This window comes from Balaenoptera physalus (assembly GCF_965194825.1).
Source record: "Balaenoptera physalus genome assembly, chromosome: 16".
NCBI classification, from domain to species: Eukaryota; Metazoa; Chordata; class Mammalia; order Artiodactyla; family Balaenopteridae; genus Balaenoptera; species Balaenoptera physalus.
The window spans coordinates 52,137,770-52,165,368 of record NC_138898.1 but is presented as its reverse complement, the minus strand read 5'-3'; the positions used below and the strand labels follow the sequence as shown (position 1 = coordinate 52,165,368).

At 63.0% G+C, this 27,599-nt stretch overlaps 1 protein-coding gene across 6 annotated transcripts in view; it reads right to left on the bottom strand.

Annotated features, from left to right (window-relative positions):
• The window catches only part of CACNA1H (calcium voltage-gated channel subunit alpha1 H), a 63,468-nt gene extending 36,964 nt beyond the window's left edge, over positions 1–26,504 (bottom strand). The window contains exon 1 of one of the 6 annotated variants that reach the window (XM_082431810.1): positions 25,995–26,504. In XM_082431810.1, coding sequence (XP_082287936.1) covers positions 25,995–26,286 — 292 coding nt within the window. In that variant the 5' untranslated portion in view covers positions 26,287–26,504. Of the gene's footprint in view, positions 1–401; positions 736–25,994 lie in introns of those variants that run through there. The other 5 variants (XM_082431812.1, XM_082431813.1, XM_082431811.1 and 2 more) reach the window with 5 other exon arrangements.
• Between the last annotated feature and the right edge of the window lie 1,095 nt (positions 26,505–27,599).

The following is a 27,599-nucleotide window of genomic DNA, read 5'->3' as shown; positions in this document are numbered from 1 at the left end:
ACCACAGGGTTTTAATTGGGGGAGGGGGTGGGGTCCAGAGGATCCTGTTAGTGTCTGAGAAGGGGGGAGGGCAGAAAGGGGACCCAAGGGACCAGTGAGGAGCAGGGTGTGTGGCCTCATGGCAGTTGCAGGCAGGGTAATTTGAAGTTAGAAATAAAAGGGGCCCATCGGCCCCCTCCCTGCCCACAGCAGCTCTGCACATGGAAGGGCCCCAGTCTTCCACGGGCAGCTCCAAGTTGCCCCCTCATCCACACCTGTGGGGACAGATGACCGCCAGTCCCCACAGGCCACTCATGCCCCTCGGAACCACAGGTCTGCCTGCCTGTCCTAGAACTCCCTAGAAGCAGCTCACCCAGCATCGCAACAGCAGGATCTGTCCAGGCCACTGTGGGGCACAGTACCGCACTCTCCTCCTGCTCCATCCCGGGGGGCCAGGGGCCTGCCGTGGTCACGCGAGGCAGGGGTCTGGGTCAGGAGCAGACCGTGAGGACCAAAGCGGGCGAGGGTCCCACCTGTGGGCTTTCCTGGCCCCTGTGTCCAGGCAGCATCCGCTGGCCTCCCCCGACTGTCCCTCTGTTCTGACCCCTGCTGCAGGGATCTGGCCTCCCCCAACCCTGGTCCCCCCACCATGGTCTGGGCCTGCGTGACTCACTAGTTCTGCTCAGCCGGGTGGGGAGCGAGGAGAGCCAGCCAAACATGGAGCTGTTTGTTCTCAGCTGAAGCTCGAGGTCATGCGGGGGGGACTCGGGGCTGGGCTGTCCCTGGGAGAGCAACCACTCCTGGGAAGCTGGGGGGCTGCAAGCCCACTCCCCACGGGAGCCCGCCATCCACCCCAGTGATGGGAGCTCACCGCCCCACGAGTGGCTGGCCAAGGCTGCTGGAACGTTCTTTCTCCTCCTGGACCCAAGTGTGTGTCCTGAGAGCTTCTCCCTGTGCCAGCAGCCCTAGAGGCTTCCGTAGCTGTGCCCAGAGGCTCCTCTGGAAGCCAGCTCTGACCCAGGTCTGCACGCAACCCTTCCCCCAGCCCCCTGGGCACTCGGGCCTGCAGGACGTGACCCAGGTCTCCAGCACCGGGACACTGGGTCTAAATTGCCACGTCATCCTGAGCAGCTTGGGCGCAGAGCCCCCACCCCCACCCCCACCCCCACCACCTGTGAGATTTCTGAGCTAATCTGGGCAAAGCACTGTTCTCACCCTGCTGGTCCGCACCCATGTGCCACGGGAGGGGGAAGGAGGGCGACGTGACGGTGGGCAGCCCCTCGACTCCAGTCAGGTAGGGCCAGGGGGTGGGTGCAGCCCACAAAAGCCAGGCCCCAGCAAGAGTGAGCCTGTGCCCCTGGCACGCATGTGCTGGGTGTGTGCATGTCTGTGCTCTGCCTGTTCCTGCGAGCCATACACGGTCCAGGCGTGCATCCGAGCAGGACTGTGCATGTACACGCTCACACATCTGTACACCAAACACATAATCACGCTCACACACACCATCACACACATATACACATGCTCTTGCGCACACACACACACGTGCGCATCTTCCAGGTGGTAGCCCCGAAGGCCTAGCGGTCATATTTCTCAGGGAGGAAGATCCCCACCCCCAGGACTACAGGACACCTCGGAGCCCGAGCACATGCCCACAGCTCCCTAACTGCCCCCGATTCTAAAGACCATGCTAATTAGGAAGAGTGCTAACGTCTCTATTCAGCTCTTAATAAACAGCTGGATTCAGGATTTTTTCAAGGCATAATTAAGTGGAAAAGTGCCCTGTCTCCACCTCCCATCACCATGCCGGCAAGAAGCCCCCGTGTAGGCCATGGAACCTTGTGAAGACCCCGTCAGCCACTTGGTGGCAGCATGCACAAGTGCCCTGGGGGCCCAGAGCCCCCGCCCCCCCAGGAATGTTCCTGCCTGAAAGTGAAGCCAACCCCCAGCCCCGATTCTCTCCCTCATTTCCAGCTTTCCTGACGGAGCTCCAGGTCATGGCTCTGACGTGGTTCCTGCTGGGAGCAGCTGAAGGCTCGGGAACTGTCCCCCCCAGGCTGCCTTTGTCCTGGGATCGAAGGCTGGAAGGACCAGCCTTACCAGGTGAGGCCTCCTTCCAGCCACACCTCTGCCCATCTTGGTCGCTCTGTGGGGACCTCTGCACAGCCCATGGACCTTGGAAGGGAAAGGCGTGGGCGGGGGGCACAGGGCCAGGAGGGGCCAGGAGGGGCCCCTGGGGAAGATGACCGCCTGGCTGTAGGGACAGGCTTGTGGGGCCTGCTCTGGGCAGGAATTCTCCAGGCCAGAAATAACTGCCTCAGCACCACTGCACAGCTGCCCGCGGCCTGAATTAGCGACCCCGGGGGACTGCTCGCTCCTTCCATGGGAACGTGGTCTGGAGTGCCCTGCCCCCGCAGCCGGCAGGCCGTCCCCAGAGAGGGGGCCCAGGGTCTGCAGAAAGCTGGCTACAGGAGGCTCCTTCCCACGGGGAAACTGGGGTGAGTGCACCTGGGGCCCCCCCTGCTGGGCCCCCACAGCCCTCCTCATCCTGGCCTCCCCCTGCTCTGCCCCCCAAGCGCGGGACCCCCGGCAGCTGAGTCCCTCATGCTTCTGCACACTTGGACGGTGACGCCACAGTCTGACTCTTTGTGTTAAGACCCAGCTCACACCCAGGAAGCCTGGTGACCGTGGTGGGAACACACTCAAGTGTGGACATATATCTCTGCACACGCGGTACCTGGTCACCCCAACAGCAGGCACCCGGGCAGCTCTGCAGCAGGCACCAACCCCGTGCCCACACCCCACGCTGGCGGCTCTCTGCAAACCCGGCTTCCCCATGAGTGTTGCCCGGCAACCGGGCACTTATTAAGGAGGAGGAAGGCCAGGCCTGGCCTGCCAGGGGCCTGCCTGCTCTCCCACAGCACCTGGTACATGCCGGGTTCACCCAGGCTCCCTGCGCCGAGGGCTGGGTCAGCCAGGGCCTGTTCTGGGGTGGGGGTGGGGTATGGAACAGGAGAACAGCCCCTCAAGGCTGAGGTCAGGTACCCTGGAGTCCCTCCCGCCCCACCACATATGGGACCAGACACCTTCGCCACCAGCCCCCAGGGCACCTTTCCAAACTTTCTGGTGGTCAAGATTCCCCCAGGATCTTGGGTAAAAATGGATAGAGCTGGGATGCCAGGTGTCCGGCCTCGGCCCTGCCTCTGTTATTAACAGCAGTGACATTTTAAAAAGAAGACCCAAACCCTAAGAAAGTCAATTTCAAAATGAAAGTAACTGGACCTGGGCTCATTGTCCCAGTACTGCTGTCTCCCCGCACTTCCCAAAGCCGCTGCCCCTCCAGGGCCACCGGGTGCCCCGCTGCTCCCCCTCCCCCCAGCACCTGACCCTGACATTTACACACTACTGCCACCACTGGCATCCTTGGAGATCCTGCCCAAAGTTCAGGGCCGGTGGTCCCCTGCTGTGCGGGGCTGGGGGGTGGGGGTTGGACAGAACAGAGCACAGTCCTGACCATGGGTCAGAGTCACGTTTACCTCAAGTGTGAGGGTCATGTTCTGGCCCAGGTCGCGGTCACCTTCCCCGCCTGGATACCCCCATGGGCCGTTCCCTCTCACTCGAGACCCCTCCTGGCCCCGGCCCCCAGCCCTCCCTGGAGTGAGCTGAATTGTGTCCCCTCCTAATTCATACACTACCGCCAGGACCTCAGAATGTGATTGTATTTGTAGATGAACCTGTAAAGAAGTGATGAAGGTAAAATGAGATCATTAGGGTGGGTTTTAATGCCATCTGACTGTGCCTTATAAAAAGAGGAGATTGGGACACAGATACCTACAGAAGGAAGGCCACGTGAGGACAGAGGAGACTGCCCTTTACTAGCCTAGAGAGAGGCGCCTCGGGAGAAACCAGCCCTATCTTGGACGTCCAGCCTCCAGGACTGGGAGGAAATAAACATCTGTTGTTTGAGCTGCCCTATCTGTGGTGCTTTGTCACAGTCACCCCGTGCAGACAAATACACCAAGTGCCACCACATACTTGGGAGACCCTTCGTGTCCCCTGGTTGGTCCTGCCTCAACCCCTGGCTGGGAGCTCCTGGGCGGGGGGGGGGGGGGGGGGGCATGGCCATGATGCCCTGTCCCATGAGATCCATTAGTTGGGTGAAGAGACTTGGCGTAGTGGCTTGGGGGGGAGGGGGTTTCTGGTTGCCCAGATAGACAGCTGGACCTTAGGGACTCCCCTGCTGTGGGGGGCCCTCCCATGTCCCCTCCCAACACCGAAGTTTTCCCAGTGGATAAACCAGGCTCAGGGCACGTCACCTACCAGGTCACAGAGAACCCAGGCCCAGTGGACACTCAACCCTGTGTCCCTCATCCCAAGCTCTTGTGTCTGCAATCATCCCCAGACACACAGACTTGGTCCCTGCTTCCCGCTGCCTATGACTGGGGGCCACCTGCCCCACTGAAGACCCCACCCTTGGCCTCCCAGAGCAGCTGGGCCAGCAGTCTCTGGTGTGGCCCCCACCCATCCCCTCCCCACCCTCAGTGCCAAGGCTGCCTTCCCCTCATCCCACAGGAAGTCCCAGCAGCTTGGGTCACACACACAGAGAGGGCTCCCTGTGCTGCCGGAGGCAGAGGTGGCCGACCGCCGACTCTGCAGGTACAGGCCCCCAGACCCAACAGAGACCCAACCCAGGCAGGCCGCACACAGCTGGGCCCTCAGAGCTTCCAGAAAAGCCACCAGCACAGGCAGGTGGGGTCTGGGGCCGTGGTGTTTCCAAAACATCAGCACGTGCTCAGCCCGGGACCCCCAGCACCCCCACACCCCGAGACTAGGGAGGGAGATATTCGGATGGGGGACGGGATGGCACTGCAAGCTCCATCAGACGCTAATTAGAGCTGTGTGTGTGTGTGTGTGTGTGTGTGTGTGTGTGTCACACGCTCAACACCATCAGAGGGGCGGGCCCCAGCACAAACATTTCAAATGGCACAGTATTTGCATTTAATGGGCTGAAATTCTTTAAGCTAAGAACCCAACTGAGCCATTACGTTGGCCAATTTGCAGGGAAGTGGAAAGCACCAAATGGGAGCCCACGAATGGGGCATGCCACTTGACCAGAGGGGCAGCGGCCCAGCCACAGGGGCATCATCCCCTGGACAGCCAACAGGATGTCCCTGAAGCATGGCAGCCCCAGGCCAGGTGTAGACAGAGGACCCAGGGGCACAGCCCAGGCTGTGCGGGGCGGGGATGATGGGGCAATGGGGAGGACCCAGACCCTTTGTGACACAGGAAGGGGGACACACCTGCGTGATGTGACCTCCTGGGTCCAGTCCCAGTAAGTCTGTTGCCTGCAATACCCATCTACCTTCCTACCTTGGGAAGACTCCTATCCATCCCTCAAAACCCATGCAGAGGGCTCTTCCTCCAGGAAGTTTCCTGAACTAGCCGAAGAGCTCCTCTGCCTCACTCAATCTTCTACTGAGCACCTACTGTGTGTAGGGACTACTCCAGGTCCTTGGACCAAGTGAACAGACAGGGGCAGCCTGCCTGGAGCCAGGCAGAGGACAGTGAACAGGTGATGCATCGAGCAGCTACATGTGCCAGCAAGGCGATCCATCTGGGGGCACTCCAGCCCCAGCCCAGGCCTGTGGTGGGAGTGGGTGGGGGATGCCAGAGCAGCAGGGACAGGAGGGCCCAGGCAGGCAGAATGGGGGCCAATGACACCAAGCCATTGAGGCAACCCCTCCTGACCACACTCCTCACCCGCCCCCACAGCATCGGACAATGAAGAGCAAGGGTCCTGTGGGACACCCCCTCCCCACCCCACAACTGGGGCTTCATGGGGTGCACACACACCTTCTGGGGGATGAGGGGCCCTCCTGGGCCTCCTCAGAGCACACCCTGCTCACCCCCCCAGTTAAGGACGGTCCCTCGGGAGACCCCTGCACACAGCAGACCCCTCGGGAGACCCCTGCACACAACAGACTTCAAGTGGTAGGTATACTTGTGCACACAGCAGGGGTAGGGCCTTACTCCCAGTGGGATCACACACTCAGCAGGACCTCAAATTATAATATGCGGGGCTTGGATTTAGGCCTGTGCGCACAGTAGGAATTCACGCTCAATGGATTATGCACACAGTAGGGTCTCACATCAGGTGGGGCTGTGGACAGAAACTATGCACACAGTAGGGCCCTTGTCCTCTGAGTCACGAACGAAGGGGAGCCTCATTAGGACAGGCATGTGTGCAGACATACATGCATGGACCATGCGCACAGGAGGCCCTGGTCCCGTGCCCCACCTCCCACAAAAAGCTGGTGGCCGGACTGGTGGGGGTGACCAACTTCCACCAGCTGCCACCTGCCCAGCAGCCCCCTGACCGCAGACCTGGGCCTGGGGAGCTCACAGCTGTGCAGCGCGCTGATTCGCCCATCCTGGCTCCCCTCCAGCCACCCGCATCTGCATCGATCCCTTAATAACTCGATCCATTATGTTGGAGCAGAATTCTTGGAAACTGGCAGGAAAAGGAAGGCTTCTGTCAATCGCCTGAGTCATTTTTTTTTAAACCAACAATGGGGTGCCTCTCCCCTCCCCCGCACAGCGGGCTGTCCACTCTCACTGCTGCCACTGCCGCCACACATCCAGGAAGGGGCTGGTGCCCCTGCAGGGAGAGGGGGCCACAGGTCTGGGTGGGGAGGGGCCGTGGGTACAGTGGGGCAGGGGCTGCAGATGCGGTGGGGGAGGGGCCTGATGTTGCCTCATCTGCAACGCGGGGACCCCAATGGCACCCCCACCAAGAAGAGGACCTTCAGAAGGAGCCTGGAGAATTCTCCCTCAGGTAAGCACTGCTGCCCTAGGCTGGCTGTCCCTGGTGGGGCAGGGGCCCACCCCTCCCTCGCTGGCGTTCCCGGGCACGCGGAGCAGAGGATCGGCTGTCCCTGGTTCTTCCATCAGGCCAGGCGGTCAAGAGACCTGCAAAACCCTAAAATGGCCCTTTTCTGGATGAATTTTTACATTTCAGAAAATACAGACATTTTTCATAAAAGGAAATGCTATGTTAATAACTAATGAGTTTATTATTGTTTTAAATGAATGACTAAACAGCAATTTCTAAATCTCTTCAACTCTAAATTCCAAGAAGATAAACAGCAAGACAGAACCCCATCGCAGAAACTCCCTGGGGGCCTCAATTAATCACAAGGCCCTGGAGTTCGGGAACCTCTGTTTCAGGGTCTGAAGAACAGGGCAGCCGGCACACCCCAGGGTCTGGGTGCCCCACCATGCCAGTGGCTCCCACCCTCTGAAGGATGTCCCCTCCCCACCCCTGCCACCTGCAAGGTCCCCCCAGCACCCTCCCCCAACAGGGGGCTTCATTCTGGGCCCACTGGGCTCGCCACCCCCAGGTCCTGGACCCACTGCCTCTCATGAATTCCCTATGGCGCCCTGCCCCTCCACAGGCTACCCCTGGGTTCCTACCCGCCCCAGGAACAAACACGCCCCAACACCCACAGGGGACAGAAGCATTTCCGGCCACACAAAGGCCCATTCCCACACCCAGTGTGGGTCAGTGGCCCCACCCCGTGCGCCCCCAGGTCCCCCCTTCCTGCATCTGCCCAAGGCCTGAGCAGGTCACCACAGGGCTGGCTGGGGCCCAGAGTATCCCAGATGTATCCCCGCCCGGCCACCCAGGGCTCAGCAGGCCTCTCTTCGGGGAACAAAGCCCACCCTTCCCACAGGTGGACCCTCCCGGGGCAGGGACCCCCACAGCCCGCCCTGTCCCCACAAGGCTACGTCTGTCTCCGTGGCTACAGGAAGCCCCAGCGGAGGACGCCGGGCGCTTTCATAATAAATCCTTTAATTAGGAAATCCCCGAGCTCCCAGCACGCGGGTCACCTGCTGCTCCCATGTCTCGGGTTCCTGCCATGAGCCGGCACCACGTGCTGCCTGGGGGAGGTGGACCAGGCCCCAATGCAGGGACGGGGGCTTGGAGGGTGGCCTGGGGGGCCTGGCAGAGCCTGGGGTTGCAGAAGCAGCCCCGGGGGGTGTCCTTCGCACTCCGACACTGAAGGTACGTTTTGGAGCCCCTCTCCCATTTCTGGAAGCTTCCATGAGGCCAAGGATCAGGGGTGTGAGGGTTTGGAATTTGGCAGCTGGCTCTGGATGGGGTGGACCTGGGGCCTGCGGCCAGCAGGTGGGCTGAGGGGGGGCTCGCTGCCTGGAGGGGCAGCTGTGGGGTCTGCAAAGCCTCCAGAAGGCTAGGACTGGCTCCCCCAGCCCAGATGGCCTTTCCAAGAAAAGCTGTCACCAGCCCCCCAGTTTGGACCTCACCCTCATACCCCTCTATGACCTCGTGGACACCTGATGCCCCACACTGGCCCACGCAGCCCCTCAGGCCCCCAGACCCCAGGGTGACCACATGCTGCCTTCTGCAGCATGATGGGTACGCTGGGCCCAGTGCCCTCCCAGCTGTAAGTTCCCACGAGTAGCAAGCATGTCACAGGCACCCCAAGGAAGGGGACACCACGGCGACAAAGACGAAATACACAGGCTCACACAGGAGACAAGAGCAGGTGCTTACTGGGGTCACCCGCCAGCAGAGGGGTCCTGGCCCGGAGCCTGCCAACCCCCTGCCCAGCCCCCTCCACAGAGGATGTGTGGGAGGGACGTCAGAAGGGGTCCAAACCCGGTCGGCACGGCAACCAGGAAGCCAGCCTGGCCTTAACCAGATTGTTAAGGCTGGTGAAAGAAATGTATTTTCTAATTAAAGTGGGAGAAATGACATTGATCCTGGCGCCGTCGTTAACAAGGTGGGGGGACCTGGGTCGGGGGTGATGCAGGCTTGCTTTCCCCAACCAGGTTCCCCTCCTGTGCCTCCCCCCGTTTCTCCATTTACTCTCTTTTACAGTAAAACTCAGACGAGGCCACAGCTGAGTCTGCCTGGCCTCAGATTCCTCACAACTCCTAGAGAAAGGCCCAGAAGGCGTGGGGAGGGGGCCGCCCTTCGTGGAGGGCGGGTGGTGCCCAGCTGACGGTGCAGAGACAGCCGTCCAGGAAGCCACCAGGGGGCTGGCGGGGGGGTCCAGAGGCCAGCCCCCCACCCGTGCCCACCAGGCAGCTGGAGCACGTTGGAGGTGGGAGGCGCCTGGGAGGGGTGAGGTGCGGGGGGGCACCGTCTCTTCGGCCCGGCCTCCAGAGCTCTGCAGATAAACAGTCTAAATTAGGAATTAAAACACTGCTTGCTCCCACCAGCCCGGCCGTATTTCAAACGTGCAGAAAACACCCCGGCCTCCTCCTGGAGCCCCAAACTTCCCAAAGTGGTTCTGCAGGATTGGGCCACGCAGAGGGGAGCAGGTCAAACACCGCACAACCCGCTCACCCCAGGCCAGGGCCAGGCTGAACTGGCACAGAGCGGGGGCTGGGACCCCAGCCCACAGCAGAGTCATGCCACCCTGCGAGCCCCTGAGAAGGAAGCTGGGCACACGGCAGGCATGGGGACCCTGCAGCTGTCGATGGGGGTGGGGTGGGGGTGTGTGTGCAGCTCTGGGAACGTTGAACACCCTCCCCACCGCCCCGACCCTGGCCCCGGGAGAGGCCTTGGTGTGTGCTGGGCAAGGACGTCCACCCTCAAGCACTGCCTGGGGCCCCGTGGAGGGCAGGGTTGCACCCCCGCCCCGAACTCCAGGGCTCGCCTCCCCCAGCTTCCTGCCCACCCGCTCCCAGGGGGACTGCGGGGGGGTGGGCCTGCCTGGAACTGGGTGCAGCCCTGGGACAGAGCGCGCTCCGCGCCGCGGTGGAATTCCAGGCATCAGACATTCATCAGAACTTAGGGGCTCATTCCTGAATTCCAGCCGCCAGGCATGGGGCCAGAGGCTGCCCGCTCCACTGTGGGTCAGCCTGTGGGCCAAGAGGCTGGTCCAGAGGACGCCACCTTCCTGAGGGGGTCCGGGGAGATGACGTAGGACCAAGGCCCAGGTGGGAGGAGGTGGCATGTCGGGAGCTGGGAGGGCCGAATAGCAATGAAGCGTGGGGGGGGGGTCCCCTGAGAGCCCCTCCCCCTGCACAGTGCCCTCTGCACAGCCACCATCTGGGTCTGCCCCAGGCCAGGGAGGAGATGTTTCCCTGGGGTGTCCGCTGCCACGGGGGCTGTTCCAATCTCTGAACTGACACCCCCACACGGGCCACGTGTCTGGGGAACAGTGGCTGAGAGATCTGCCTACTCTAGCAGCACGCAGAGGAAGTCACTGGCCAGTCACGGGGGCACCTCGGGCCCGTCGCCCCCCTCCACCCAGCCAGCAGACGTGAGCTCGGCCACACCTCAGGCCACAGCTACTGTGAGAGTGACAGAGGGCCTGGGGGGCCGACCCGCAGAACCCAGATGGCCAGAGTGGACACTGGGCATCTGACCCAAACACCATCCAGCCGGCCTCTGCCCTGTCCCGCCTTGGGCTGGGAGGGCCCGCAGAGCCCCCTGGAGACACCCCTCCACAGGCTGTTCACCCAATGTCTCTGCTTGGATGCCCCAGCCATGAGGGAGGCATGGCCGCCCAGCCCTCCTGCCTCTGGTCAGCACCTCCACCAACCGGTGAGATGACATTCCTTCCAGAAGGAAACCTGACATTGCCGGAGCAGTTGAACTAAGACCTCAGCGGCCACACAGAAGAATGGGGGCCCCGCACACCCTGGGCACTGCTGGGTAACAAATGGGGTGTGGATGGCTCCGTGCGGGGCCGCGGTCACTCCAGGCATTAACCTGTCTGGCTCGGGGACTCCGGGGAGCAGAGCAGGAGCACATGGTCAGGAGGGGACTGCTGTGTGACGAGCCCAAGGTGGCTACAAACTCCAGGGGACAACCCTCCAATCCAACAGCTGACCCTCGGCCTGTGGTGTCAGCCCAGGGAGGGGACACCCTGTGTGTGAGATGGCCTGGCAGTGAGCACAAGACACCACTCAAGTTTCGGGGTCTCACCCTCCGCCTGTCCCTCCGTCCACCTGCCGCCGCTCACCGGAGGAACTGGAACAATTTCCAGACCCCACCCCACCACCCAGGACCCCATGAGGCTGTAGCCCTGTTCTCAGGGAGGGACCCCAGCCTCCTCTCCTCTCAGAACAAATGTCCCGTGGCCCCTGCCTCCCCTCCACCAGGGCCCCATGGGGCTGTGGCACAGGACAAGCATAGCTCCGTGGGCCTTGTTTCAGGTCTGTGGTTCAGACCCTCACCGGCCAGGTGCTTCAGAGTGGGGTGCTGCCAGGGGCCCCAAGGCTAGCAGCAGAGGGCTAACCAAGGGGTTGTGGCTGGAGGCACCCACGTGGGTTGGGGACCACTTGTCGGGAGGGTGTGGGGGAAGCTCCCCTCTGAAAGAGTTCTGTCTCATGCCCCAGGGGGGCTGCCTGGGTCTCAGAAAGACCAGAGAACCCCAGAGATGAAGGCAGGGCCCAGCCAGTGCCTGGGGGCCTCTGGGGAGGTGCTATGGGCAGAGTGGCCTCCCCTGGAAATTCCTATGTTGAAGCCTAGCCCGCAGGACCTCAGAATGTGGCTGTATTTGGAGCTGGGATCTTTAGAGAGATAAAGTAAAACGAGGTCACTGGGGACTTCCCTGGTGGCACAGTGGTTAAGAATCCGCCTGCCAATGCAGGGGACACGGGTTTGAGCCCTGGTCCGGGAAGATCCCACATGCCGTGGAGCAACTAAGCCTGTGTACCGCAACTACTGAGCCTGCACTCTAGAGCTCGTGAGCCACAGCTACTGAGCCTGCGTGCCACAGCTACTGAAGCCCGTGTGCTTAGAGCCCATGCTCCACGAGAGAAGCTACCGCAATGAGAAGCCCGCTCGCCGCAACTAGAGAAAGCCCGTGCGCAGCAACGAAGACCCAACGCAGCCAAAAATAAAATAAATTTCTTAAAAAAAAAGAAAGAAAAAAAAGAGGTCACTGGGTTGGACCCTAATCCAGACCATGTCCTTGTAAGAAAAGATCAGGACCATCACGCACAGAAGGTCACCATGTGAGAACACAGGGAGAAGACAGCGACAGGCCTCAGGAGAAACCAGCCCTGCCCACGCCCTGCTCTCGACGTCCAGAAACATGCTTGTGTGGTTTAAACTGCCCCGTCTGTGATGTTTTGTCATGGCCACCTGAGCAGGCTAATTCAGAAGGCACGGCTCAGGGTGTCCCAAACGCCCTGGAACAAGGCAACTCCAGACTAAGGGGGTGAGGGAGGGTGTGCTCAGTTCGAGGGGTTTGGTGCCCCCAGCAGACCCCTGAGCTAGTGTTGGAAGGGCTCTCAGGGTAATCGGGGTCCACAGACATGCTGGGCATCACCCTGACAGGGACCCTGTTCTCACCCCACTGCTATCAGGGCTCTGTGGAGACCACCTCCTCCGGGAAGCCCTCCCCACCTACAGCTATGGGGGGCGACCAGGGGAAGGGCCACCTGCCTCCTAGCCAGCACCTACTTGGGCAGTTGCAAGGTGCCCAACAGCCACGGGAGAGAGACCCCAAACCCCAAGTCCAATAGCCTCCCCACCCAGGCTGGTGGGGGTGTCCACAATGCATCCCAGCATGGCTGACCCTGTCCTAGATCCGGGCCCCCAGGGAGACAGCAGGACCACTGAGAGTGGGATACATGCACTTCCCATCCCCGCGCCAGCACCTGTCACACAGTAGTGCCTCAAATACTCGAGCAGGAGGAACAAAACAGGAGGGTCTTTGATGCCCACTGCAGACGCCCACCGCATGCAGCCCCGGGCATCAGGCTGGCATCCGAGCAGACCAGACCACATGGATTCCTGGGAGTGGGCTGAGGGTGTGGACGGTCACCGAGGGAATCCTTCCCATCACGTGACAGGGTGGACTCCACCTTCACCTCCCACCGCACACCCCGGGCTTCTGGTCCATCGCTCGGGTACAGGAGCCCATGCTCCTGCTAGAATGTCCTCTCTTCACCAGGCCTGGGGCAGACAGAGGCATGGGTACTGGCCCTGGGGCCCCAGGCTGCCTGGGAATGAGGCAGCTCCCGGCCATGAGCGCTCCACTCGCTGGTCTCCCTGGTATTCAATGAGCACCTACTGGTGCCAGCCCCCCGGGCACCGCACACACACTGGACCAAGCAAAGATCCGACACTCCATGGCTTCTAACAAAACGCCAAACACCACGGGCTCTGGCGCCTCCGTTAGAATTCTGAGTCTGGGGAACCCCAGGGATGGCCCTTGTTAGGAGGTAGGACGGCGGGCAGTAGGGACACCCTGCAGACAGGCGTCCGAGGCGCTGGGTGGGGGGGCCAAGGGGTCTCTAATCCTGGAGCAGCCCTCAATGTGCTAAATCGCTTTATGTAACTCAGGCCAAGCCGGTAAACCAGGAGCCCAGCTGGGGATTAGTGACAGGCGTTGCCACGGCAACCTGATTAGTCGGAAACATGTCGTGTTTGGGAGCACGGCTTGAGCCTCGCGCAGAGGTAAAAGGAAACCCCAGAGATTCATTAGCAACAGGTTCCCATGGCAACCGCGCCAAACTCATTAATAATTTTTTTTTATTCCTGGTGTGGGTGTTGAAATTCTCCAGAGGGCTGATGGAGGGACAGATGCCGGGCAAACACACACCAGCTACTCCCACCCACAGCCTGGCACTACCCGGCCCAGGGCTCGGCGCCACCCCACCCGTGTGCCCGCCTGTGCGCCAGGATGCGCAGTGACTGGCAGGCCACGTGGTTCCGACGGCCCTGCCTGGAAGGTCCATCGAAGGGAGATCCAGATCAGAAGGGCTGCTCAACCCAGGAGGCCACCAAGACCCCTCTTCTGCCCGCCTCCCAGGGGGATGCCCTGGGAGCATCTTTGGGAGGTCAGGCGAGCAAGTCCTGCTCACTTGGTGGGCTCAGGCACAGGCTGGGTGTGGTGTCTGGAGCCCAAAGGCTGCTTTCTTGGGGACTACCGTGAAGGCCGCTGCAGACCCACTGGCTCAGAGACCCAAGTCCAGGGCGCAAAGGAGTAGGAAGTAGGCAATGTTTCGGAAAACGCTTTGGCATCTCAAGCAATCTGATGCGGTTCCGCATAACCAGGCAATTCCGCTCCTGGGTACATGCCCAACAGAACTTGGACACGACTGCTCACAGCAGCCCCACTCACAGCAGCTGAAAGGTGCAAACAGCCACGTCCACCGACGGGTGAACAAGGAGCACAACGTCCCACCGCATCAGCCCTAAAAGGAGTGACGCACCATCACACTACAGCCTGGATGAGTCCTGAGAACACACACTCAGTGAAGGACGCCAGACACACAAGGTCACTTATGTGAGATTCCATTTCTGTGAAACATCCAGAGCAGGCACACCCAGAGACAGAATGCAGGCCAGTGGGCGCCAGGGGCTGGGGGAGGGAGTTGACTGCTGATGGGGACGGGGTCTCCTTTTGGGGTGATGAAAAAGTTCCAAAATTGACTGTAGTAACAGTTGCACAACTCTGACTATAACAAAGACCACTGAATGGTGCGCTTTATGTGAGTGTACATCTCAACAAAACTAAAAGAAAGTGGGCGCCTAGGTCAGCCTGCCTTGAGCTCCAAATCCTGGGGGCCATGCAGGGATCCACTCTGACCCTCAGTTTCCTCATCCGTAGACAGAACTCGGGTGCTGAAGTTCCCCCCACAAGGGCTGAGACAGAGTGAAGGGCTCCCCACGGCAAATGTGGTGAGCCTCTTCACCACCGTTCCTCTGCCCCAAGGTCAGAGGTGAGCAGGTGCCTGACCCAAAGGCCCCTTCCATCTGCTGCGTGCAGAAACGTGACCCAGAGCCCAGCATGGCCTTCCAGGGCGAGGGACATCCTGGGAAGGATCTGGCCACCCCATCCTGGCCACACTGAGTGGCCTGCCTGCCCCGAGACCTGGTGACACCTGAGTGAGAAAACACACAAACGCGGGGAATCCCTATCACTCAGTCCAGGTTGCTCGGTTTGAATCGGGGGATGGGACACATGGCCTGGTGGCATCCGCGGGACGGCCGAGGAGTGGTCGCAGCATAGGAAAGTGACAATGGGTGACGAGGGGCCCCAAGACCTGTTCTGAGCCCCTCACGCCCCACGAGGGTGAGGGAAGCAAAAACGTGGCCAGTCACCCACTTGGGAGCCACACCGAGGAAGGGGCAGGTCAAGCCCCGAACCTCAGGAAGGAGGAGAAACCCCAGGAGGCAGGGTGCAGTGCAGACGGCCCCGGGCCCTGGAGCCAGGTTGGGGGTGGTGAGCATACTCTCAGGAGGAGCACGGCTCCCCAGACACCCCCCTTCTCTCTGCCCCGGTGCCCAGGCGCCCCCCTCCCCAACACCGATGCCCAGGAGTCTGCTGGACTGTGACCCTCGCTGAACGGAGCGGGGGAGGGGAGGTTGAGGCCAGACCCCCTTCCCTGAGGGCACCTGCTTCTGCCTGCAGGTCCCTGAGCTGGTTCTGCCCTCCCCTCCTGTTCCAGCGACCCAGATTTCGATGGTAGGTTTTTTAATGGCTCTGGAACAGCAAGGAAAGAATGCCAGGAAGCCCAGCTTCTAAAACGTAAACCTGCAGCCCAGGGATGTGCTTCGTGAAGCTTTGCCCAGGTCCACTGGATGGCCGATCCTGACACTGCTTCTAGCTTCTAGAACATTCCTCAGGACAATGGTGCCCACCCCCTGCCCCTGCCTCCAAGCACTCGCAGTACTGCGCTCTGCGAATGGGGGGCTAGGCGGGGTCCTTCCCAGGAACCCTGTGTCTCCACACTTGGCCAGCCTCCTTCCCCCTCAGTCCCACCCCAGATGGCCCGCCCACCTGCTGCTAGCTCTCGTGTCTCCCGCCCCCACAGGGGGCCCACCCTGCACCCCCTGCCCCCTCCACGGTCTGCACCCCTGTGTGGGGCGTCCTTCAAGTCCTGGAACCCCCACTGAACCACATGACCCTGAGACCAGCGCCTGGAGGGCGCTCCCACAGACCCGGAGCACCGGGCCCGCCACGCCCGAGGCACAGCACACGCTGGCCAATGCGGCTGGTCACGGGGACGTGGCTGGTCACGGGGACGCAGCAGGCCCATTCCGCGGCCAGAGCCGGGCGGCTGCCCTGCCAGCAGGACCCGGGACATGTCCTCGTCCATCTCGACGAGGCGCTAATGCAGGCTGACTCATCAGACTGCGGCCGCCTGGCGGCTGCTTGAAAGACAAAGGGACGCATGGGGTGAGAGCTACATGGCACGCACCTGGCTGGGAGAGGCCATCGCCACCCTTGCACCTTCCCGCAGGCTCCCAGGCTCGCTCCCGACCCTGTGGCAGGCGGGGCCATGGCTTCAGAAAGCAGTGGGCACATGTCAGCGGCTCCGTGGACCCTCCCGGCTTCCCCCTTCTCAGGAGAGCACCCGAGGCGCTCCTAGGCCCCGAGACTATGTCCACATCAGCTGCCCCCCACACCTGTCTCCTTGCCTCTACGCCACGTCCCTGACCCCCACCACCCTTCAGACAGGCACCTCGGGGCCCACCCCCACTGCTCACGCCCACCCGCCTCGGCCTGCATGCCCCAGTCCTGGCAGACCATCCCCCAAGCCCGGCCGTAGTCAACCTCAGCCCTAGCAAGGCCTGGGTCTCATCTGTTTGCGTGTCCACTGCCTCCCCCCCGCAACCCGCCACCTCCGCAGCCAAGCACAGCCCCAGAGCCCTGAACAGGCCAGAGCGGGTCCCCAGCTGGGAATCTGGCCCATCACCCGCTGGCCATCCCTGCTGCGCCCTGCAGGACGCCCTGGGCCCAGCCAAGGGTCTCAGATCAGAGTCAGGTGAGGCTGGACACCAGGGGCTCCCTCTACAGCCGCTGCACTCGAACTACCCCCAGGAGCAGCAGGAAAGCCCCCAAAAGCCCCCAACAGCATAGGGTTATTGGCTGAGTGAGGGTCCCAGACTCCCGCAGGGACAGGACCACGTCAGCCTCCATCCGGCAAAAAAGCGCCTGAAGGCCCACATCGTGGATGGACACCTCCTCAGGGAAAGCCCCCAGCAACCCCAGAGACACAACCGATCGAGGTCTGACCAGGCCGCCCTGGCGACGAGGCCTCCAAATGACCAATTTCATGGTTGGTTTTCCCTCTCCCCAGGAGGCCCTTTTCCTCGTGGAGAGGCAGACCCCGGGTGGCTGACGTGGTTTATCCCAGCAGGGCCGCCTCCCACCAGCCTGTCCCCACCTCCTGCCTCTCCCTCTGGGGGGACAGCAGGGGGCAAGCCCGGGTGTGCGAGCCCAGGTGTGTGAGCTAGGGAGGTGCCCCCGAAACAAAGCACCACAGACCGGGGGAGCTTACACTACAGGAATTCTTCCTGTCATGGTCCAGAGGCCAGGAGTCCGAGATGAGGGTATCAGCAGGCTGATCCTTCTGGGGGCTGAGAGGGCGGATCAATCCAGGCCTCTCCCGGCCTCTGGTGGCTTCAGGAGCCCTGGGCTTCCTGGGCGTGTGGCTACCTCACCCCGTGTCTACCTCTACCTTCACGCGGCTTCTCCCTGCACCCGTGTCAGCTCCTCTTAGGAGGAAACCATCATCAGCTTGAGAGCCCACCCCAGCCCAATCTGACCTCATCCTCACTTGACCGCAACTGCAAAGACCCCACTTCCACGTGAGGTCACATTCTGAGGTCTGGGTGGACATGAATTGGGGGGCACACTCCAGCCAGTGCACTAGCCTACACGTGTCAGTTTGTGAGGACGATGGGCACACCCACAGCCACACCCTGGATACTGCACCCCCATCCCTGACACTCTGTCCACCCTAAGTGCCCACCCTGCCTGCTCCGGCTGCTCCTGCCCCGCCCCCCCGCCCCGCCACTGGCCTGGCTGCTCTGCCGGGGCCTGCAACGATGCCCCAAGTATAGAGCAGGGGGCCCCAATGCTGCCGCCCTCACGTCTGTTTTTCTCCGTCCCCTTCAGGGGCTCCCCACAGCCAGAAAGGACCTGACCCCACCCCACCCCCGGGCCAGCACTGAGGGCAGAGCCCAGGGTGTGCACACAGCTCCAGAGGCCTGGCCTGCTCCACTCGGGGCTCAGGGGACGTGGGTGTCCTGACCCACTGACAGGTGGGAACCTCCTTAGAGTCACAGGAACCACCAAGATCAAGGCCAAGACAGGCAGCGTCTGGCCCCAGACCTCCAGGGGTGCCCAGGTGGGGCTCAGAGGTCACCCTACAGGCGCCAAGTGGGAGACCTGGGCCTGACACCTGAGAACCTGAGGGGGAAGCTCCATCCATAGGTACTGCCCAAAAGCCATCGGTGGCCAGAGGAGGCCCAGAGGAGTCCACGAAAGCCCCTCCCCCAAGGAGCCCAGGCCCACCAGCCCAGCTCCTTGGGCATCCTCCTCCCACAGGAGACAGAGGCACTCAGGCCACAGTCCAGCAGATGGTCCCCAGCTGCCTGACCTCCCCCTGGGCAGGTGTGGATGGGGGTGCCCAGCTGGCACTGACTGCCCACAAACAACCACAATTAGAGGTGTCAAGGGGCACAGGCCTGCCCCTCAAATCAGAAAACCAAGGTCCAGGAGGCAACCCCATCCACCAAGGCCCCTCAGCTTTGGGGTGGTGACCCTAGTGGCCCCAGCACTTAGGTACAATGGGGCCCCAGCCTCTGACACCCTGACAGCGCCCAGAGCCCACCGCTGCTTTGCTGCATCAGGCTTCAGGGACACAAATTCGGCCCACCTCAGAAGCTCTACCACCTTCTGGAAAATCCCCCAGCCTCTCCCTCCCTCCATTAACGCATCCGACTCTGCACACCCTCTGTGTGGGCTGGGGCTGGGGGACCCCGGACCACTGCCAGACCTGGGGAGGGGGCTGTGTCCCTGTCAGGCCTCTGGAGCCTCTGCTGCGAGACCCTCTCACTAGCCCGGCTAAACTGGACTAGGCCCTTCACCCCTCAAACCAGGGTGCCCAGTGAACCCTGCTCTGTCAGTGATGGAAAAGGAAGAGGTGACACGAGGGAGAAACCAAGGCACGTGAGGGGCCACCACCCAGGCTGAGGGAGGGGCCACGAGACCCTCTTCCTGTGACCACGAGACCCCAGAAATCCCAGAGGTCCCAGCCTAACCTCCCGGCGGGGGGAGGGTGGTCACTGGCGTCAGGGTGCCCCCACCACAGTCCTCAGGCCAGCGAGGGCCCGAAACACGACCACCCCCAGCCGGGGGCTCCACCGGGTGCAGGTGGGGAGCAGAGAGAGGCCACTGCAGCCCAGAAAAGGGGCGCTGTCCCTGCTGCACCAGTGCCCTGACCTCACCTGGAGGCCAGCCGCACAGGGGCACTGGCAGAGCCCAGAACAGGGAGAGGACAGTGTGACCAAGCGGGCTGGCCGCCGCCTGCCAGGTCTCTTGGCAACGGTGCCAAGTCGGGCTTTGCCCAGTTCCAGGCAGTGGACACGGCCCGTGCCCACCTAAGAAGACTGGCCTGTCCCCCAGGTTCAAGCAGGTCAGGGGCTGCTGGCCTCCTTCCTGCACCTGCCACCCTGCACGCCAGCCCTGAGCATCACCGCCCGCCCGGCCCACCTCGCCCAGCCCCAAGCATCTCACTAACATCAGCTCCCTACGTGCCTGAGAGGTTCAGGCAACCGTGCTGGACGCCGAGGCTGAGGCCTGGCCGGGGCCCCATGCAGGAGGGAGAGCTGACCCCAGACAGGGCTGGGGGCACACCTGCATCGGTCGAGACACAGCAGGGGTAGGGGGCCAGTCTCACCCAGACAGCCCCTGTGGAGGGGGTTCTGGGTCCTCTCTCTGCCAGATCTGCGCCCAACTTTGGCAAAGAGAGAAGCTATGGGTGAGATTGAGGTGGGGGCTGCTCTGGAACACGGCCTTGGTCCTTGTCAGCATCCCACTTAGGAAGAGGGGTACTCCCGGAACCTCTGAAGTCTGCACGCATCCAAGAGCTGCTCAGGGTCATGGAGAGGCAGGTTGCTCACACCACGATGCCGCCTGTTCCCCACGGGTCCCGGGGAGCACAGAGATGGCAACGTCCCCACCGCATGCTCTAATTGAGCACATTCATCAACTGTCCCCACTAATCAGGGCTCAGGGCTCTGCCAGCACCACCAACACCCTGCTCCTCCCAGCAGCAGAGGAGCAAGCATCCCAGAAGCAGAGGACACCGGGGTCCTCCCACCTGTCTGCTGGGCCACACGGGGCCGCACAGCCTTGCCTGCCCTGGAGGAGTGTGTGTGTGTGTGTGTGTGTGTGTGTGTGTGTGTGTGTGTGTGTTGGGTGTTCGCTGGGGCCCTCCTTAACAAAATGACAACGAGCCGCTACTCACTATGTGAAGACAACGCAGCCAAGCAGCCCCCATCTGTCATCCGCGGCGGGCGCAGAGCTCTGGCTCTGGGGACGGTGCCCGAACTCGCTGCCAACTCGCAAGGGCTGGGCTGCTTCTCTCCAAGACCTGTCCTCCCCAGGCGCTCCCCCATCTCCGCCCAGGGAGCCGGGCCCTAAATCACTCCAGCGGCTGCCAGGATGGGCGCCTGAGGCCCACGTGACTCAGAGGTGTTCCCAGTTCTGTCAAAGCTAACCGTTGAGGGGAGGAGAGAGCAACTGGTCTTTTGTGTCACTGAGTTAAATACCCACTTGCAAGAAGGAGAGAAAAGAAAATATTCCTAACTCAGCCGCAACAGCTGCCACCCCTTCCCAGGCGGTCTCTGTGCGGGCGGAGGCGGGGACGCATGTGCAACACTCGTATAAAAGAAGGTAACGTGTTTCCCGCCCGACCTTGATGACGGCTGGGGCCAAGGTGTAGACTCTGGAGCCAGAGACGGGCTGCTTGGACTCATCCCTCGAATGTTTGACAGGCTGGCCCATCCCCCACATTCCTGCACATCCTGACCCTGGAACCGGGAGCCACTGCCTCTTCTGCCGCCCCAGGAAGGCGCGGGGAGCACCCAGACCACCTGTGAGCGCTCCACTGTGCCAGGGAGGGCGCCCACAGCCTCCCGCAGTCAGGACAGAGTTTGGGTGGTCAGAATGTGACACCCACTGCTTCCACGAGCTTCCTTTGAAGGGGTGGCGCTGGCCATGTCCTCACCTCAGGCCTCTGCCCCTGAGGTGCCCTCCACCTGCCCTCTCCTGACTTCTCCCCAAACCTGGTCCCAACACAGACCCTCCGTCACAAGCCCCAACCCCAGGTGGAGGCAGACCCACTCCCTGAGCCTCCAGGCCAGTCCATCACCCGCCCACCATGCTCACAGGCCTTTCCTGGGTCTCCCTCCCCACGACCCACCCTACCCCTCCTCCCCCTCACCTCACACACACCCCCCACCTGCTCCAGCTGCAGGGACACATTCTACCCGCCTCAGGGCCTTTGCACATGCCATTCCTCTGCCTGGGACACCCCTGTTCCACATCCACCCGCCTCCAGCTCTCCTCTCTCCACAGATCCCTGTGTCCATCAAGCAGCGTCTCCCTGACTCCCAGCCCCCAACAGCCTCCATCTGGCCCACCCAACCCACCCACCCAAGTACCCCACCACAATCAGGATAGCCTCGCCGGGCACACGGTGGAAGCTGGCCGAGTCCCAGCGTGGGCCTGCTGGGAGAACCAGGTGGGCCCAGCATAGATCTCAGGACAGGAGAGGCTTGTATAGCGAGGCCACCCCATAGCAAGTGTTTGCAGGAGCCCCCACCCCGCTCTGCACCGCTCTCCCCACCCCCACAACATTCCCAGGGTCCAGCTGGGCAGCAGATGTGGGGGCGGGGGCCACACTCAGCCTCACCATGCCACACACACAGGGCACTTAATCAGCACTTACTGGCCTCTGCCTACTAATCAGGCCGCCAGTAAGCTGGAGGGACACCAACTGTCTGCCCAGATCAGGGCTCTGTGGGTGCCTGGGTGGGGAATGGCTAGAAGTCCAGGCTGCTGGGGAGGAGGTGCAGAGGGCTCAGCCAGGACGCTTCCTGGGCAGTCTAATGACACTGAACGTGACACGGACACAGCCAGCGCCCTCCTGGGCAGACAATTCCCAGCTCACACGAATTCCCCCTTCTACACCCCGCTGCCCCAAGGCCTTCCTGTTCCTTCTCATATCCACCCAAACAGTCCAACCCAGCCTCACCTCCTCCAGGAAGCCCTCCTGAACACATAAGCCAAGAGGATGACACATCACAGCCCTGCTCTAAACTCAGGGTCCAATGGGAACTCAGGCCCGTGTCCAGGGACCACAGAAGCAGCCACCCCAGGGATGGGGCTCCCCCCACCCCACCTCCTGCAGGTGCTCAGAGATCCGCCACTCCACTGTTGCCCTCCCCAGTTGTCAGGAAAATGCCCCTTCCCAGGAAGCTTCCCTACCATAGACTCTTATCTCCACTGCTGGGGGTGTCTTTACTTCCACTCCCCTCCCCACCCCAGGGCATGACATAGGCCCTCGGAGCGTGGGGTGCGGGGCAGATGCAGAGACACACGGACACACAGACACACGTACTGCAACTCCTTTCCTTTCCAGTCAGAGGAAGTCGGGGCGGCCTCATCTGCCCCAGAGCCCCGGGGAGCCCAGGAACTCCAGGTCCAGAGAAACAAACACACACTAGCGTCAAGATGAGGGGCCCAGGAACAGGTACTGGGGGGCAGGGGGTGTGGGCTCAGAGGAGGGAGTGCCCCCGGGCCTGTGCCCACACAGTGCTCAGGGGTCACGGCCACAGGGTCAGGAGGCTGAGAAGGACACAAGACTGTCTGCTCATGTCCAGTCTGTGGGGCCAGAGGGGGCTGTGGGGGGCAGGTGAGGGCAGATGGTGGCCCACCCTTTTCCGCATCAATGCCCTGTGTGTCCTCGCTGAGGCGCCCATGCCCGCCAGGAGCCCAGGTGCAGGCAGCAACCACAGAGCGAGCGGCATGACAGTTTGGGGCATTGATTTTTACAAAATGCCTTCAAGGACCTGGATGCATCAGCCTCACCTCCCTGCCGGGCCGGGCCGGGCGGGGCTCACCCAGCTCTGTCCTCCAGCAGCCGTGTGACCTTGTCATGTCCTTTGTCTTCTCTGAACCCTATGCTCAGGGCATTCGGTGCCCATTCCCTGGGGCACACCTCCTGGAGGTGTCCACCATCCCCAAGCCCCAAAGTGCCTCCTTGGCCACCTCTTAGTCCCTACGCACCCCAACGGGGCCACAGCCAGCCTCTGTGGCTCACGTGGTAACCGCGGCAGGGCCCCCTTCCCAGCCAGCACCACTGGGAGACCCCTCCTGGCCTGGGTGCTGGGACGTGGCAGCTGCATCACAGGCAGTGCCAAGTCAGGAACCCCGGGGGAGCCCGGGCAGAACACAACCCAGCCTCTTGGGCTACAACACATAGATCCCACCCACCTTCCTCTATAAATAAACCTGTGTAGGAGAAACAGCACTCGCCCCAAAAGTTCTAGCACAATTATGTTTTCAAAAAGCAAACTAAATTATTATTGATAGGTGCTGTCCTTGGAAGCTCCTTTGCTGTGGATCGGGTATCCCTTAAGGCAATGACAGAACACATGTTTATTTGTGTGGGGGGCGTCCACGCCGGGGTTCCGTAAAGTCCGAGACTTAAGTAAGGCCTCTTCCTGTGTTCCAACTGCCTATCTCATCCCTGTTCAGGGCTGGGCTCGGCGGACCAGCTGGGACTCTGCCAGCGTCCAGGGAGCGAGGAGCTGCTTTACGGAGTGTGGGTTCCCAGAGCAAACCCAATTATCCCATTTCCCTCTCCGAGTTTACCCTCCGCAGCAGGAAAGGCTCCAGGGAAGGATGGTGGGCGCCGCCAACATGACATCCACCTGCAGGTCGGGAGACCAAGGCCAAGGCGCACCCTCGGCCCCAGGACAGACAACACGCAGTCCCTAGAAAACCACAGGCCGCCCTCCAAGCTCCTGCCTCTCACAAGGCCGCCACTCCCGACTCCCAGGAATCTGAAGCACTCTGGAAAGCCTTGCTGAGGCCCACGGGCTTCCCCGAGGGGGCCAGTCCCCACCTGTCCAGGCGGGCTGGCTTATTTTAGGCTCTCCCTGCGGCCAAGGCACCCCAGCACCAGGGCCTGGCATCTGCTGCGGGTCAGCAGCCGTCCCCACACGCTGGGGGCCTGACAAGCCCACCCCACTCAACAGATGCAGCATTTCCACGGCCAGGCCAGAGTAAAATGATCCTGGGACCTGAGCTCCTCCACACCCCTGCCAGTCAGAAGGGATGCTCTCCCCTGGCTGAGAGCTCTCCTCCTGCTGCTCGAAGCACCTTCTTGTTCCTGGAGTCATGAGGAGCCCAGGGACAGGGACACTGGCAGGTGGCCCAGCCAGTCCCATCCCCCACCCCCCTGGGCCTCACCCCACATGCGTGTGGCATCCCCCCACCTCCCCTGCACTAAGTAACACAAACAACCTTGTTAGACGTCCTTCAGGACGTAGCCCGCCAGGAACATCCAGAACACAGGGTCAGGCTGGAAGACTCCCTGGGCCGAGAGGGGACAGAGCAGCCAGACCAGGGGCTGTCAGGAAAGAGAAAGTGCAGGCCCGCTGGGATCCTTCCTTATCTGTTCTCTGCGTGTGCTTGGAAAAGACAGACACGCACGGAGGGCAGCCTCCAGTCCCAGGGCCTTAGGTCACCCACCCCATCCCCTATCACCTCACCCAGCCAAGCCACCTTCCCGCCAAAATGAGGTGGCCTGGAAATGGCCAGGGTTCTAGGGGGAAGACTGGCCTACAGCCACCCTGCAAGCTCAGCCTGGCAGCTGCTCCGGAGGAGGGGGGGGCTGCCAAGCCCACCGAGGGGCTGCGGGACAAAGGCAGGCAGCGGAGCCTGCTGCCACACTGTGGCGGCGCCCGGGCCATCACCCTCTACCCAGGCCACAACGACCCCCTTCACAACCAGGGGGCTAACCTGACTCAGCCCACGTTTGAATTTCAGAAAAGAAAAAAAAAACGCGGTTTATTACTTTCCTGATACAAATTCCTCTTCGGTGTGATGTTTGTACAGTTAGACACACACAATAGGAAAAATATATACACGCATCGCTCATTCTGCCTGTCTCCTCCACACCAGACAAGGGAAGTTCACGTGCAAGGTCTCGCCCCTGTCAGCCTCCTCTCCTCAGCACCCCCACCATGCTGTCACCCAATTCCTACAGGCCGGGGGTAGGGAATGCCTGGCGCCCACAGCCCAGCCACCTGGCAACAAGCTCCACAGGCCAGTGGGAGAACCAGCTGGGACACAGGGCCTGCTGACACTCCCCAAAGGCCACCTGCTGGGGACCACCAGACTGCTACCTGCGTCCCAGAAATGCCCCCTACCCGACCAAGCTCTGATCTGGAACCTTCTGTGAAAGTCTGTGTCCATCTCACCAAGAGCAAAAAGGGGGAGCCCCTTCCTCTCCGGCTAGGGAAGCACTGGGAGAAGCGACACCAGTGTGCCCGAGTGCGGTGCCAACGGCCTCCCTGCCCCCCACCCCCCAGCTGCGCATGACTTAAATCAACCCCAACATCGAGTTCAGCCTGAAAAGGAGAGTTCACAACCAACGTCACTGCCTCTCTCCACGAAAAAGGACCAGCGAGAGCGCACCGCTTCCCGGCCCCCTAGGGTCTCCCAGACTCTTCAAAGCGCAAGGAACAGGGTGAAAACTTTGCTCTCTTACTGAGGTCCCGCCGGCCTCCTCCTCCTCGCTAGGATCCTGCCTCAGGCCAGCGTTGTGCAAACCCAGACGGGAGAATTCCCTTCCTGACGGGCACCCATGGGGGCGCACGGAGTTCCGCCCACCCCTCCCTGCCGACCCCGCTCCACTCCAAGCCCGCGGTGGCCTCGCCTCTTCTCTTCCACCCTCTCCGTCCCGAGCTGGCTGTGAAGCGGCAACACCCCATTCGTATCAAGAGAGTCACCCCCGCCGCCCCGCAAAGCGCGGCCCGGGGCCGCCTCTCTCGGAGGAGCGCTGCTCTCGCGCCCCTGCCTTGCGTCCCCCGCGCGCCCAGCCCGCGCTGAGACCAAAGAGCCCGAGCGTGGGAGGCACACGCGGAGCAGGTCCCGTGCCCCGGACCCCCATGTCCCGGATCCCCACACCCCCGGCGGCCCGGGAAGGATATGGGTTACAGACCAGCCGGAGACACCAGCTGCGCGGCCGCGTGGTCTGCCCGAGGCAGAAAAAGACGGTGGCCGCCAGTGCCGGGTACGGGACGGGCTGCTCCTCGTCGGCGCCCAGCTCCGCGCCGCGCTCGGCCGCCGGGCTCTGGGGGGGCGACGCACCGGGCCTCGACCCCCGCTCCGCCTCTGGCCCCGGGGCCCCAGGGCTCGCCGGGGACGCCCCCGCCGCAGGGCCCGGGGCTGGCGCGCCCAGGGGCACTCGGACCTCGTCGGCCGCCTGCACGCTCTCTGTCATGGTAGCGGCGGGTAGCACCTGCGGGGGACAGCCGGTAACCGGGTCCCGAGAACAACACCCTCGCCCACCTCGGGTGGAGCGGGTCCGCGGAAACAGCCACGGCCGCCGGGATGTCTTTGTCTTTTCTCATTAGAGACAAATGCGCCCCCCGCCCCCGCCCGTCCCCTCCCTCCGGCGAGGGCTGGGCGGCCCCTCCCCCACCGCCGGGGCGGGGGCAGGCGCCCCAGGGGCTCCCTCGCCGGCTGCCTCAAGTTGAAGAGGGTCCCGGCGCGCAGTGGGGCGCGCGTCCTCGCCGCGTCTCACCTCGCTCCGGCGGCCGGCGGCGTCCCCGCGGGCATCGCCCGGGCGGCGCGGTCACCGCGGACCCGGCACGGCGCTCGGCCCCGGCTGGAGCGCCGCAGCCCCCAGCCCGCGCCCCCGGCCCGCGCCCCCGGCCCGCCGGCTCCCGCTCCGGCTCCCGCTCCGGCTGGCCCGGCAGCGACGGCGGCGGCGGCCCGGCGCAGAGGGGTCCGCGGGGCGGACCGGCGCGGGGCGCGGGGGGCGCGAACCGGGCGGCGGGGCGGTGAACGATCCCGACGCCTGTCCGCACTCGGCGCAGGAAACTTCAGAGTGAGCTGCGGACTGGGCGGGGGCGGGGCGGGGCCGGGCCGGCGCGGGGGGCGGGGCCGGGCTGGGGGCTCGGGGAGGGGCCGCTTCGCCCAGAGGCGCGCGCGCGAGCCGCCCCTCCCCCGTCGCGGAGAGCGCCCCGCCCCCCACCCGGGAGGGCGGAGCTGGGCCCGCCCCAGCCCCCAACCGCGCCCCCACCCTCCCACTCCTAGCCCGCGGGGCGCCAGGGGGCGCTGGCGGAGAAGCTTGGCGGGGGCGGGGGAGTGGCGCCAGCGTCTTCCCCGCCCCCAACTGCGGGGGCGGCCGGAGCCGCGGAGGCCGGCCCTCCGCCTCCCCGCCGCAGGGCTCACCCCCTGCCCCTCCGCGCCGCGGGCGGGGGTCGGCGAGGGGGCGAGCCTGGCGGGCTTGGGCGGCGCGCTGAGGCCTTGACCGCGGGCGGCGTGGCCCTCCCCCTCCGCATGGGTGTCCTGGGTGTGACCGCGCGTTGTGATGTGCTGCTGTATCCGTGGGTGGGATTCTGGGTGCTCGTGCATCCGCATCCCCCCAACACGCGCGCGCGCACACAAGCGCACCTACGGCAGCTTCTTTGAACTTGTCCCTCGCCCAGCCCCCTCCTGGACCGACCGAGACCTGTGGGACCCTGGGGAAGGGGCCAGACCCTCCCGCAGCCCCCCACTCTCACACTGAGACGAGGGACAGAGCACCTC